Source organism: Siphateles boraxobius, unplaced genomic scaffold (assembly GCF_051911475.1).
Source record: "Siphateles boraxobius isolate OS27281-9 unplaced genomic scaffold, OSU_SipBor_1 76, whole genome shotgun sequence".
Lineage (NCBI taxonomy): Eukaryota > Metazoa > Chordata > Actinopteri > Cypriniformes > Leuciscidae > Siphateles > Siphateles boraxobius.
The window spans coordinates 2,581,414-2,596,624 of record NW_027509204.1 but is presented as its reverse complement, the minus strand read 5'-3'; the positions used below and the strand labels follow the sequence as shown (position 1 = coordinate 2,596,624).

The 15,211-nt window shown below is 37.2% G+C and overlaps 1 protein-coding gene across 2 annotated transcripts; it reads right to left on the bottom strand.

Annotated features, from left to right (window-relative positions):
- Positions 1 to 405: 405 nt before the first annotated feature.
- On the bottom strand, positions 406 to 14,074 carry fbxw12 (F-box and WD repeat domain containing 12). Of its 2 annotated transcripts, none has more exons than XM_077217764.1 (10): positions 13,665 to 14,074; positions 12,745 to 12,782; positions 10,995 to 11,164; positions 9,557 to 9,678; positions 6,563 to 6,769; positions 5,432 to 5,596; positions 2,025 to 2,235; positions 916 to 1,094; positions 706 to 836; positions 406 to 613 (listed from the first exon to the last, which is right to left on the bottom strand). In XM_077217764.1, exons 1-10 carry the CDS (start codon positions 13,758 to 13,760, stop codon positions 514 to 516), a joined length of 1,419 nt encoding a protein of 472 aa, XP_077073879.1. In that variant the 5' UTR covers positions 13,761 to 14,074; the 3' UTR covers positions 406 to 513. The 2 variants fall into 2 exon arrangements, with proteins under 2 accessions (XP_077073879.1, XP_077073878.1); XM_077217763.1 differs by having other exon boundaries at positions 9,557 to 9,674; positions 10,991 to 11,164; positions 13,665 to 13,819.
- Between the last annotated feature and the right edge of the window lie 1,137 nt (positions 14,075 to 15,211).

Genomic DNA, 15,211 nt, shown 5'->3' with positions numbered 1-15,211 from the left:
TCTCTACTACTGCAGTACTTTTATAGAGATGTATTTACTGTACATCTAGTACCATAATGAAACCTGTATCACCTATTTTGTTCTACAATATTTAATGATTGTATGAACAATGACAGTGAAACTATTGGTTGCTTGTGTGTGGGTGATCTATAGTTATATGTTTCAATGGTATTTCACAGTAAATTTGTTTTCTGAACCAATGATTAGACAGCCTGTGTTACAAGTGATAACCGTTTTGAGTTTTGTGTCTAGAGTTTTGAAAAATGACATCAAGGTTCTGAAAATAGTAGCAAAGTGATTGTAAAAAACTGTAATGCAAAGGCAAAGGTGTGTACGCTAACTAGAGATTAGCATATTACAAAGAAGAAAAGTTGTTTTATGCAAACAATTACAGCCTTTTAACAGTTTTGAATTGTTTGAAAACACTTTTTTTATTGTATCAATGGAAGATCATCTTTGGCTAAACATGGATCTGGTCAGTGAGTGCAAAAGATCTGAATACATTTGGTGGTTTCAGAAATCAAAGGTATAAGCTTTCAAAACATCCTTCCCATCCAATGACTCCACAGAGGCCACAATACTGGAATAATCACAGGCAACGTTGGTGAATCCTCTGGGCAGAGAAAAAAGAAGAAGAAAAAAAGTCAATTTACAAAATACAGTACATGTGAACATCACGTGTCAGTACAGGTGATAACGCTGTACCTGGATCTTGTTAAGGATCCTCCCAGCAGGTGATACTGGCTCTCGAGGGCCAGCCCATGTGCTGGGTCATTTCTCCAGGTCAGGACTCTGAGAGACAGGTCTCGAGATGCGGTCACCACCCGAAAACTGCCCTGCAGGGGCAGCACAGCCATTGCTTTATAAGGGATACTTCTCAGGGAAAGTGTTGATGCGAGTGTTCAAAAAGCTTACCACACAAAGAGCAGTGATTGGCTGTAAATGGTCTTGAAAACTAGCGACAAGTTCTCCTTTAAACGTGTAGACCTTCAGATGGTTCCCGTCTGCAAGCAGAAGAGTGCCGTTCCCTCTCGCCTCGAGAACCACGACTGAACGATGGCTCAGTTTCACCGCAAAACACGACACTTGCTGAGCTGGTGACATTCAGTAAACACTGCATCATAATACCTTTAATTGTACTTTGTAGGTCCGTGAAGATTGTAAACAACAAATATAGCATTAAAGGGGACATATCATGAACATCTGACTTTTTCCGTGTTTAAGTGCTATAATCGGGTCCCCAGTGCTTCTACCAACCCAGAAAATGTGCAAGCATGTCAAAAAATAAGCTGATCAGATTTCACTCCCCTTCTGACGTAGGAAGGGGTTCTTATTATAAAATTACCGCCCCTTATCCTGCACGTTTACTCACACAGACCCATTATGGTTTCGCAAGCGACAACAGTGACCAGTTCTGTGCAATGGCAAAAGTTTGAGGAAAGCCTGAAACTGTTCTGTCGTTGAGCACAGACGTGCATTGAACACTATTGACCAAAACATGTCACAGCTGTATATAAAGACCTCAGGGAACTGTCAACTTGTGTAAAAGTTAAACATGATGGTACATGCAAGTCTGCAAGTCAATGAGATGAATCAATGTAACTCCACAACAACTACACAAATGTCTCCTCTAACCATTCAGAAACGTCCAGGTGCGTCTAGAAGTTGAATCTCTCCGTAAGGCTGAACTCCGAACAGGTTATTTCTGAGATTCTGAGTGAGATTCGCGTGTTTTGTTATTGCTGGAGTATCTGAAGCAAGTGTAAAGGCTCCGTCCTCTTCTGAATGGAGGCGGAGCAAAAGCTAATTTGCATTTAAAGGGACACGCACAAAAACAGCACGTTTGTGCTCTCATCCAAAAAGGGGCAACTTTGATGGGGGGGATGGGGGGTATTTTGAGCTTAAATTTCACAGAAACATTCTGGGGAAACCATAGATTTGTATTACATCTTGTGAAAAGTGGTATAATATGTCACCTTTAATTAAACCTAAGGTTAGAAAAGCAATGGATTTCTAAGGCTAACCTTGCAGTTCCTTTTTGTATTTGGACTCCTTTAAGGCCAGGTCGAAGACTGCGAGTGTTGTGTTGGTGAAGTGGCCGTCAGACTGGATCACTGCGAGTCGTGCCGGTTGAGACGGGAGGAAGACAGCGGCACAACAGCCAGAGACGGGCAGACTACCACACACACTGTCCCCGTCATCGGCAGGACAACACACACTCTCACTGTAGAAAACCTGCGCAAACACACACCAGTCTTTCCAAACTAACTTAAACATGCATTTCAAGTGGGAAATCTGTAATGTTGTTATGCTGAAGGGATGATGTATTTTTGTAGGCCAAAACTTGGAAACGAGTTGCATTTTAGCAATTCTGGTTCCATTGTCTCAGTCAATGGTTTTTTTTTGGTTAAATACCTGAAATAAGGTCTGTGGTGAACACAAGCTCAAGATATTTTCACATTTTATTCTGTGACCAAAAATACATCAGAGTAATATAACTACAGATGTTGTCAGGGACATTAAACATCACATCGAACAGGTAAACTCATCTGATCACTAGTCGCTTTCAGGATGGCTGTGCTTGTAATCACGCTCTTGAAAACTATAACTCAAACTTTAAGGGAAAATGTTTTTTACACACGGACTGAAAGCAATAAAGTGAAAGAGTTGTCAGAAGCTTAGTGATGATGACCGTAGTTTTGTTTATAGCCAACCTTTGTACTTCTGGCCTCAAAATTCATGTTCCTTGGTGAAGATTATCATGATGAACAAAACGTGTAAGAATCATGAACTTTTGCTGTTCACACAGAGATTATTTTAAACAGTAATCCAAAATCGAACATTTGATTTGAAGAAAAAATATCTTTGAAAAAAGACCAAAAGGTACACAATTGCATACTTAGAACTAATCAAACAAAAATGTACAAACTATTGACTTAAAGTAATATACACATTAAATACCAGATGATTATCACAAAGCATTCCATACACATATTCATCTGTGTAACTATCTCAGTTAACGTGCATTACGGGACTGTGTGTTTGCTATTGCTATTGTTTTTCCACTGAGAATTTGACTATTAAACATTATTTTTAACAAAAGAAGCTGAAATTACACTTGCGTTTCTGCAGAAGTATACATTACATGGTAGCTCTATCTTGAAAGGTTTACATGTTATATTAAAATATATATAAAGGAAAATATTCCACAGTTTATAGATAATCCTGAAAAACATATTATTCACAATCTTTTATCTTCTAATCCTGAAACCAGACAATTAGTATCTTGTTTTGTTTGGGCTTTTGCAACATCTATTTGCACCAACCACCTTAAAGCCGTCTGGTCTACTGAACTGAACGATGAAGTGTCTGATGAGATATGGGAAGAAGGCCTATCGAGAATAAAGAGCTGTTCTGTAAATTTGAGATACAAATTAATCCAGTTTAAAGTTGTACACCGAATTCACTACTCCAAAACTAGATTAAGCGAAATTCAATTCAATTCAATTCAATACTTTATTGCCATACAACTCGGTGCAAGTTTTTAGGGATTTGCTTCAGTGTGCGCGTTCAACAAAAAACATAAATCAACTGTACACAAACAATATCCCACATGGGACGACACTTGAGAAAAGATAAAGATAAAGAGAACACGCCACTCATCATGTACCTGGATGACAGTCCAGGAGACTATAGTGGCTGATGTCAGGTAGAAGTAAAAATTTGCATGAAGATACAGAGCACAGCTACTCAACTTTACAATGAATAAATCTATAACACTAATATGATTGGCATAAAAAAAAACATATATATAATAATAAAATGATATAATAATAAAACACTTCTAAAAAAGTTCAAATTATGCAGACTTATTAAGAGAACCTTTTTTTCATAAGGTACTGGTTCAGAAGCTGCGAGCTGTTTAAAGATTTAATGGCTCTGCAGTATGTGCTGTTAAGGAAGCGGGAGGTTTTTGTCTTAATAGCTCTCAACCTTCTTCTTGATGGGAGTATAGAGAAAAGAGAGTTGGCCGGGTGAGTATCATCTTGTAAGATCTTTAGCCCTTTTTTTTTACGAATACGGGCCTCGTAAATCTCACAGATGGAGTTGAGTTTAAAGCCAATGATTTTTGAGGCTGTGTGGACTATCCTGTCTAGCTGCAACCTCTGCTGGACAGTACAGTTGCAATACCAGACAGTAATAGAAAAAAAGAGGATACTCTCGATGGCAGCTTGGTAGAACTGCAGCATACACTTACAGGCCACCCCAAATTTCCTCAACTGGCGAAGGAAAAAAAGCCGCTGATGGGCTTTTTTCGTAATATTGAGTATGTTATCATCCCATTTTAAAGATGATGATATCGTAGTGCCTAAAAACCTAAAACTGTCCACCCTCTCCACCACCTCCCCATTAATGTACAGGGGCTGGGACAACTTCCCCCTTCTACGGAAGTCAACCACTAGCTCCTTAGTTTTGGAGACATTTAACTCTAAATTGTGTTTGGAACACCATTCAGTCAGTGAGAGGACCTCCTTTCTATAGGCAACATCATCAGCCCCAGAAATGAGCCCCACTACTGTTGTATCATCTGCAAAATTATACAATTTAACAGAATCAGTGTGTGATGTACACTCATCTGTATACAACGAATATAAAAGAGGTGACAAAACACACCCCTGTGTTTATATTTCCCTCCATATCTCCTCAATGTGATAGGTGCGGGATGGCGGAGGGGACATTGGCACATTTATTTTGGTTTTGCCCTAATTTATATGATTTCTGGTCTAAGATTTTTTAATTGTTTTCAAGCATATACAGAATTAACATTCAACCTGACCACAATCTGGCTATTTTTGGCTATTCTGATGTAATGGATACTATTCCTCATACTTTTCAGCATGCTCTAACAGTAGGCTTGATTGCGGCCAAAAAAAGAATACTCCTCAATTAGAAAAGTTCACAAGCGCCTTGTTTCCGAAGATGGTTAAGTGAGATGCTTTTAAATATACAACTGGAACAGTTACATTTTGGGGAGTTCTGCTCACAAAAAAGATTTGAAGCCACATGGCGACCTCTCTTGGGACTTTTGGTAGTTTAACATCTATTTTCCTCTCCTGTGGTGAATTTGCTGTATTATAAAACAATTGCGAATATTGTAATTTATGTGTATCTATTTATTTCTTTTTCTTTTCAATAATTATTTTCTATATATTTGTGGACTGAGGCGATCACGTTTTTTTTTTTTCTTTGTCTTTGTTGTCCTGACTGTTTTATGTTTTTTGTGTTGGTTCATATAACTTCAAAACTGTTAATAAAAATAAAAAAAAGTATTTTTTTTTTTTTTTTTTTTGGGTACCCAAATGCTGTGCTCGCTTTCTGATCTATTCCAACGATGAAATGGACTGAAGCTAATTCTGAGTGCTTGGCTTACCTTTGGGCTCGAGTTAAAGTTTTCTTTGGAGGCTGTGAATATCCATTTTTTATCTGGCGATGAGAGGAGGAGGTTTAGCCTGAAGGAGTCGCACACCACGTGTCTCGAGACTTCACACAGCGCAGGGCAAGTCAGGGCGAGCAGAGAGCCTACAACAGTTCCCACCTAATGTATTCATAAATAAATATATTAATAAATAAAGAGGACATATTGTTACTTAATAGTAAATCGCACAACAAGGAAGAATACTAAGAGATGGGCTTTAATAGCAAATACTTGGGAAACAGGATAAACTCAGGAGAAATACACACAAACATTATTGTCACAAAAAAAATATGTCATTAATGTGAACGGACAACACCTTTTTCAACAAAAAAAAGTAAAATTTGTATGCGTTTTTTGGCCGTTCATTTACACAACAGTGTTTTGGGTGTCTGAAAACACAAACTTGAAAACAGGTTTCAAAGTGCATGTTTCTGAAAACGGTCTCAGTGTAAACAACAAAAACATGAATCTAGATGATGTCGTCATGCACATGTGTAGTACATGTTCAGTCTAGTGTTTCATTGCCATCTACTGGCCTGGCAGCAGAATACAGCGTTTCTAGTCGTTCTTTGGGTCCGTGTGAATGGGGATTGTGTTGACAATGATGTCGTCTGTACACGGAAACAGTACACAGAAAAAAAAACTCCATTTTAAGCACATCGTTGTCGTGTAAACGTGCCCTGAGGGATAACACAGGGACTAAATACATGGAGATAACAAAGGAGCATGATTAGTAAATGAACAGGGCACAGGTGAATGACATCACTAATTAAACAGAATTGGGGAAACTAGATCTTAGGGACTGAACCAAGAACACGATGAAACACAGCAGACAGACTAAACATGTAACACATATGTCAAAAGCTTTTTTAGCCAATATTTAGTCTCCTTCACTGAAAAGTTCCTAAGACGGAAGGTGAAAAGAAACGTTTGTATGGTGTAAAATGTACGTAAACGTACACATCACGGCACTGTATTTTTAAAATCCAATTGAGAAAACAGTTGTATTCAATCAATTTTCACTTAGGTCTACAGTACATACTACATATTGATTGTGCAGCTCCACGTTTGTAAACTATAGCCTACCATGAGAAAAGAGCTGTCTTTGTAGCTGAATGACAGTAGTGTGGTCCTGGAGAACCCAGACCTAAAGCAGGCCATCTCCTCTCCGCTGGAGCCCTTCCAGGTGTTGATGTTTCCCGTGCTGTCGGACGTGGCGACCACAGACCGCACCGGGTCCACCGTGATGTCCTGCAGGGGGCTCTGGGCAGGACTCGACCACACACACACACCCTGCAGCAAACCACAGTTACTGTACAGCTGGGTCAAAAACAGACACACTTCAATTTGGTTGCGCTTAACTGTCATAAAAAATAATGTCATAGCACAAAATAGTTCTTACAATAGGCTTCAGTTTCTTTATGCATGATAAATATGAGATAATGTTCAGTCACCCTGGTGTATTCTAGGTATAGGGTTTAGAATATCTAAATCGACTGCTGGCGGTAGATCCTTTTCCTATTTAGCACCAAAACTTTGGAACAATCTTCCTAACATTGTACGGGAAGCAGACACAGTCTGTCAGTTCAAATCTAGACTAAAAACACATCTCTTTGGACTAGCATACACATAACACATTATAGAAATCTGTAATTCAATGTTAAGGCCCTTGCAAACTGAGTCCGAAAGTCGCATCCTAATTTTTCGCACGTTAAAAAATAAATACGACCTCAGCTTATGTCAATCACACTTGCACACTGCATCCGAAACTTTCGTTCGTCATAAAAAAATTGGGATCGGGTTCGATTTTCTGCGTTTTTCGCATCCGTAGCAAGCAGTTTGAATGGGGTTTTGACAATTCAGACCTACCGAATCACGAATACGAAAAAAAGCATACGAAAATTTCGGACTCAGTGTGCAAGAACCTTTAAGTTGCATAGATTAGGTCAGCTGGAACCGGGAACACTTCCCATAAATCCTGATGTACTCGTTACATCATAAGAAGAATGGTGTCTATGTACAGATAAAACATTGTCAGGATAATTACGGATCACATGGGAATGCGGAAGCGATAAAAATTCTGTATTATACATTTTTAAGGCCAGACAAGTAGTTTGTTGAGGGTTGGTTTGTAAAGAAGGACTACACGCCTGCGCACATATATATTCAAACACGCATACCTATAGACTGAACACGTGATGCGCATGTGCACGCCGTCTGAGGTTTCCGCATATATATATATATAGCCGCCAGACACGGTTGCAGAGCGTTGTCGTGTAAGGGTTAGGGTTAGGGCTTTCATTAGAGGATTAGTTCACCTCAAAATGAAAATTTCCTGATAATTTACTCAACCCAATGCCATCCAAGATGTTCATGTGTTTCTTTCTTCAGTGGAAAAGAAATTACGTTTTTTGAGGAAAACATTTCAGGATTTTTCTCCACACAATGGACTTTAACAGTAATTGCTGTTATACAACAGTAAATACAGTTACTTACTGTAACAGTAAGTCCAAATCAATGCAATTTCAAAGGCTCAGCACGATCCCATCTGAGGAATAGTGAAATCTTTTTTCACTAGCGAAACCATCAGTCATTTTCTAAAACAAACAAAAATGTATATACTTTTTAATCACAATTGTTCGTCTTGTGCTGGTCAGGCATTACGTAATCACGTTGGAAAGGTCACGCTGGACATAGGCGGAAGTACCGCCCCATTAACGTTAAAGTCCATTGTGTGGAGAAAAATCCTGAAATGTTTACCTCAAAAAACTTTATTCCTTTTCCACTGAGGACAGAAAGACATGAACATCTTGGATGGCATTGGGTGAGTAAATTATCAGGAAATGTTAATTTTGAGGTGAACTAATCCTCTGAAGATTTTCTGTTAGAACGGTGTCGTGTTAGCGACCCCTAAGTTAATAACTAATGATCGTTGCGACGAAGTGAATCAATCAAAACTAATTTTAATTTGTTAAAAATAATATATTTTTTTATAATAAAAAAAAATATATTTCATATAATATTCCAATCAGATTTAGGGTTTCTCCAAACGTTTTTTCTCCATTTCTGCTTGGTTCCCTTGTAACTGTTGCTTCTGTCTTGCTTAGTTGGGCCTGCTTAAAGAGACAGTTCATCCAAATATGAAGATTACCTCATGATTTACTTTCAGACAAACACAATCGGAGTTATATAAAAAAAAAATGTCCTGGCTCTTTATAATGGCAGTGAATGGAGGATGAGATTTTGAAGTCCAGAAAAGTGCATCTATCAATGATAAAAATAAAATTGCATCTATCAATGATAAAAGTGCATCCATCCATGATAAAAGTGTATCAATGATAAAAGTGCATCCATCCATGATAAAAGTGTATCAATGATAAAAGTGCATCTATCAATCAATGATAAAATTGTATCAATGATAAAAGTGCATCTATCCATGATAAAAGTGCATCTATCCATGATAAAAGTGTCTCTATCAATGATAAAAGTGTATCTATCAATGATAAAAGTGTATCTATCAATGATAAAAGTGTATCTATCAATGATAAAAGTGCATCTATCCACAATAAAAGTGCATCTGTCAATGATAAAAGTGGATAAATATGGATGTGTTTCTTACACAAATGCATGGCTTTGCCCCGGAGCTTCAAAATCTCATCCTCCATTCACTGCCATTATAAAGCTTGGAAGAGCCAGGATATTTTTTAATATAACTTTTAATCGTAGGCTAAATTTCATTTTTGTGAACTATCCCTTTAATATTCAGCAATATTATTGACTTGACTCTGACATTATTATGAGAACTGAACTGAGCTGCTTTATAGCTGAATTGAACTCGTTCCATAATTGAATAATTTTACACAGTTATTTAAGTGAATCAAACCTGAACTGATTTCAACTGAACAAGGATACTATTGTCTTTTTAGAGCTGCTTTCCAGTAGAATTAAACTTTGTTTGCGTAAAGCTATGCTTTCTCTCTTTAGATTTTGAAATATGTTGCAGGTGTTTCTTGAGATCCAGCTTCATGCCTACACACTTTCATTAGGTCTCTGCCACATGAACGAGAAAGCCTGTAATACCTTGTGAATGTCCCACGCTTTGACTGTCCCATCTGTCGATGCACTGCAGACAACAGGAGAGCTTTTCCACACATCTGAGTGGCCATCGTTCCCAGACAGGTACGCAACACCAACAACCCTGCCTATGGGTGAACAGAGTGACTCAAAAACTCAGATTTTCATCTATCCGAATGAACCCAATCTGATTAATTTACATATTCACATATTCATTTACATGGGCAGTACCTATTTTCTAGAGCCAGAGAGAGCATAAACATCACATTGTTAGCAAATATTAATGTTTGTGAGATGTAAAGCGTATGTAAACGTACACATCACTGCACTGTCATGTGCACAATGTATTTTGAATCCAATTGAGAAATCAATTGACCCTTCGCTAAGCCCCGCCCTCCCTAGTTACTGTTGCTACGCCTGTCAAGCTTTCGCGCCTGGCACGTCTATTACAGTGTGTATGCACTGGTGTCAGACATTCCCAATGAGATAATTAGTAATTTTTGGCGAACATGTGAAATATCTGAGAGAGCAAGACAAAAGTGACTGCAGTGTGCATTCGAGGGATTTATCAGACATAATATGCAACCGATTAGAGAAAAATTCCATAAAAATTGAAGCTAAAGCCTATAGTCGCAGCAGCAGTGCCTCATACGCTGACCATTCACATGGGAAACACAAAAATTGAGGAACAGCTATGTTCATGCACAGGAGGGTAAGTGAAATGTGAAAATAATCTAAAAATTATAAATCAAACAGTTTATCCATAAATCTTGTGGAATAACACTAACACCGGGAGAGCCGTGATCGGATCGGGTTAAAGTTACTCAGTCAGGGGTAACGTTAGTAGGCCGTCGATTAACAAAATGCTGAAATATATTTTAAAGTATGTCAGTGAGCCTCCGTCTTGTCTTTAAACGTCTTATTTTACATTAAAACATATGCATTATGAACAAAGAACCATCATTATTTCCAAGAAATAGGTGTTTTTGTTAATCCTGTGGACATGTAGTTGTGAATGTGGTCTCCCACACTGCTGATCCACGCACAGCATTTCTTCCCTTGGCTTTTAGATTTTCGGGAAGGAAAAAAATTCCAAACTTTTAGGATACTGGGTATCAGATTTGCACAATCCATACGCACAACGCTTCGGCATGTGTCCCTCGCTCGAAAGCTTGCCAGACCTCCGCGCCTAGTTACGGTTGCTAAGACACGATTAGCCAGTGGCGGTTTTCGGGCGTGGCTTAGCGAAGGGTCAATTAGTTTCAAGCTTCATTATTATTTCAGTTCTACACCACCCTTTCCAATCTGATTCACTTCACTAACAGATTATTTGGTTGCAAGTAAATGTGGCCAGTGTGTCATAAAATCAACTGAAGAGAACTGAAATAGCCCTTGATGTGATTTGCATTGGCATTATAGCATATGTTTGTATGAGATCACTCGCCTTCATGTCCTCGTAGGGTTTTGCACGTGTAGTCTGCACACGACCTGCCGGTCTTCATTTTCATCTCCAGGTGAGAGCGACGCAGGTAATAAGCTTTCCATGAGTGTGTCCCGGTGTCTGAGAGATGCTGGGAAACATTGCAGAAGCTCCATCTCTGCAGACACATTCTCCTACACAAGCATTCGTTCGTAAGCGTCTCAACAGAAGAACGTGCTATTCACGGGTCATCCCTGCCATTCAGGGCCATCTGGACATCATCAAATAAAGAAAACTCAATAATCATGATACAGTGATGTAAAACATTTGAAAAAAGATTTTGGCCAACGCAGGTAACTAAATGTAATCATTTATTAAACAAAATCAATGAAATGGAAGATCAAAAATGTCCACAGGGACAAAAACAACAGGTTAAAATACTTCTAATTTAGATTATAATTTATGGACATTTTGTACATTTTCTTAGACAACTCATGTGCCTTTGTCCTTTTAAAAGAATATATATTTATATGAATTGTACTTACTTTTTTTTTTTACAAACGTATAATTTTAAATTTTTTTGTTTTGTTTACATACGGTTTAAAGTATATCATTGATACTCCAAAAACTTTTCATTGTCACTGAACTATTAGGGTTTTTTCGTGTTATTTTTATGAAATTATAGTAAACAAAAACTGCTTAATAGGGTGGGCTAAGTAATAACAGGGTGCACAAGTGGTAGAAAAAATGGACGGATGGATCTCTCACCTACAAGCAGTTACAATATTAATTTAGTTTGAACTGAATTTTTATAAGAAACAGTAAAACATTACTAAAAAACTTTAAATACACTACTTCTTCAACTTAAAATATAACTTACTTTCATAATCACTATGTTTACTCTCAGTGTTACTGATTTAACAGGGTGCAACACGTCTGAGCAACAAGAAGCTCACTGAGACGCTTTATCATATAAACAACGGCATGGTTTTCAAACTGTGATTTTAAAAATAAGTTTTCTACTCCCTTAACAGAGTGGACGTGTTGACCACATACAATTTGAAAGATAAAATTTGTCAAATAGAATAAATAGTTAAAATAATAGTTCTCATAAACTTGCCCAAGTTGTTGTCCCTCAAAAGAAGTGATGACTGATTTATGCTATGATATCATTTAACTTTTCCAACTTTCATTAGAACGGAAAGTAGTCAAAAAAACAGTGTGGACAATAACTTGAGAGATTAAAAAAAACGTGCTAAAAAAATGTATATCGGTAATTGAAGAAACTGCAACGATGCATTACCCAACAATGTACATTGGAAAAAATTCACAAATAGTAGGCTACGTGTTGTATTTATCATGAAAATGGGATACACAAGCCTGTAGGAAAAATGGTGATAGAAATTGCATTTGAGCATTTGATTTATCATTTGTGCAGCCATTTTGAGACTTTGATTTATTTTTTAATAATTTGACAATTTGATTCATCATTTGAGCAGTTGTTTTGAGACTTTGATTTATTATTTGATATTTTAAGCATTTTAATTTTAATTTTAATTATGTTAGGAAAAAACTTCCATAATATATGGTCAAAATGCTGTAAAATATATACATTTTTAAATCATCTTCAATATGCTTATAGTTTAAATGGTTTTATTTATGACACAAAAGGCACTGAATCCCAGGAATGACCCTTCCTGCAAACAGTACAGATAATTTTTGTAATTTCACAGTTTAAGCGAAGTTTAACGACATATAAGCGTTATTGACTTACCTCCACAACCATGGTGTCTCCGCAGCATAGCACCAGTCCTACACAGTTTAAATGTGCAGAAGATGACATACAGTACAGTGAGGTCCACAAGTCTGGCCACTAGTGAAAATGCTTATATTTTGCTCTTTTTTTCTGCTTTACAATTTATATCAGCATCACAATTACAGTGCAAAGTTGAACATTTTACATGAATTCGAAAATAGCAGTATTTAGTATGTGTCCCTTTAGTATTACTTCATGATAACAGCGAGCTGGCATTGAAAATAACTGATCATCCATGTTAGGAATTTTGATTTTTTTCAAATAGCATCTTTTGTGTTTAAATGAGATCACAAGCTCAATCTCACACATTTGATTATATGATTAGTTACCTAGAAAATCGTATATATTTCTATGTTTTAAAAACTTGTTTTTCCAGGTTTAACTTGGATTTTGAATCCCAGGTTTTCAGTGTGATATATGTAGACACGTAGAACTGTAGTGTCAGTACAGTAAATATAAATTGTGCAAGATTTCTAATCCTATTCTCTTCACTTAGGAGACATTGAAGCAATATTAACATGTCCTGGCTTTCTTTTTTTACTTCTAAATAATGATAATGATTGTAATATTTCAATTCAATGTCTAGTTGTCCACTAAAGTTTGTCAGTGTCAATATTCAAGCAAAAATTAATGTAGGCTATGTGTTTCAAATATATTTATGAAAATAAAAAAATAGCTTGTAGTTCGTGTCGCAAGCAATCAACTCAGGTTATTTCAACTGTAAATTAGGCTTTAGGAATAATAACATCTCTTTCTAATGGAAACAAAAGGAGACAGTGTCCAGAATAATAAAGCCTTTCATCAGCCTGACTCTCAGTCTTTCTAGAACCTACGCGACTGACGTCGATTTACACGTCATCATTATCTGTGTCGCTTACCTTACAAACTGTGGATGCTCTGATTAAATCTTCATCTTGAAGAAGAGAGAAGATACTGACCAGACAGTCCAGAGGTAAACTTTGCCAGATCTCCATTTCTCACAGCAGAACTGCAGCTGCCTGTAACTTTCAGTTTCAGGATGATGACGTCATGATGATGTTCTCTACGGAATAACCTCAGGGACATACATTACGTTGCCTGTAAACATACACTTGCAATCAAAAATATTCAACCCCACGGAGACTGGAATAATTTACAAATGTAAGTACTTAGAGGCATATTAAAAGTGATAATGTCAATAATGTAAATATTTTTTATAGGTCTAATACAGCTATTTATAATTATTCAACCCCTATTCAGCATTGCTGTTTTCAAATCACTTATGGTATCCACCTTTTTCCTGCTTAGCGAATTTACCCATGATTCATAGCGGGTTTGAACCGGAAGCCGGTTGTCCTTTTCCGGTTCGAAGCTTTATGAAGATTAAGCGCCGCTTGCTCAGAACGCCCGCAGTGATGTGCTGGTTAGAAAATATGTGAAATAAGTAGGGCTGCCCCTGCCCGTGCACGCCTGAAGTTGGGTTGGAAGTTATGTATACTATATGGGGGAGAATGCTAAAGCATAATGAGCGTTTTCGTAATATAATATATTGCCTGTTCTGCATCTGAACGCACCCATAAGCTTGCCACAAAAAAACGGCAAAAGTAATGATTATGCATTAAATATTTGAATTGTTTATTAATAACTAGTGTTTTCTGTAAGTGTCGACTGCAAAGATAAATTTGATGATGCTGACTCGCCATCTTCGCAGTAGTGAACGCGCCTATAGAGAGAAATGCACACTTCATACGAATTAACCTATACATAAGCAGAGAGCAGCCCATTTCTGCTCGTTTTTAATTATTTTGTTTAAAAGTACACATTTCAAGCTTTCTATAGATATACTTATCATGTATGTGAGGCAAGTACATACACTGAGTTTCGTTGATTAATAAGACGCGCCAGTTCACGCGCACGCGCCTCCGTGTCCTGTATATCTACTGTTTGTGCTTCTTATTTATTATTCCAGGCAATTTGTTGATAAAACATTCATAAAAATGAAGATACAATTTATACTAAACGAAATTCACTTTAAAGAAAGGCTTCCTACAAAACAAAACTTGATAAGTGGTCAAAATCATGTCTGATCGAGCCATTCCAAATGTTTTCCGATATTTTGGGCATCTTATGATCATATCTGACTCATCTCATGCGGTTCCCTTTTCATATAAACAAAATAGATTAAATAAATTTAAAAAAAAACATTATATTGTGAAACTTAAATATAAAACGTATGTTTAGTTTTTTTTTTTTTTGTTTAACTAATATTTAAGTGTCACACTGCTCCGCTTTGCTCATGTGCTCTGGTGTGTAGCCTATAGCCTTTACATGCATGTGTGCGTGATGTGATAGAGGGGTGCGATTCTCGAATGTTGCATAATACCCGGCAATCTTCGAATATTATTTTTGCTTGAAATGCCCATCCCTAGTGGTAACGTATTACACC

Excerpts from the sequence above, each read along its gene's own strand:
- fbxw12 (XM_077217764.1), bottom strand. The coding sequence starts at position 13,760 with ATGGAGATCTGGCAAAGTTTACCTCTGGACTGTCTGGTCAGTATCTTC. Across the intron at positions 6,770-9,556 it reads AAGCGTGGGACATTCACAAG|GGTGTGTGTGTGTGGTCGAG; the intron begins GTATTACAGGCT and ends GGTTTGCTGCAG. Across the intron at positions 2,236-5,431 it reads ACTTTAACTCGAGCCCAAAG|GTTTTCTACAGTGAGAGTGT; the intron begins GTAAGCCAAGCA and ends GTGTTTGCGCAG.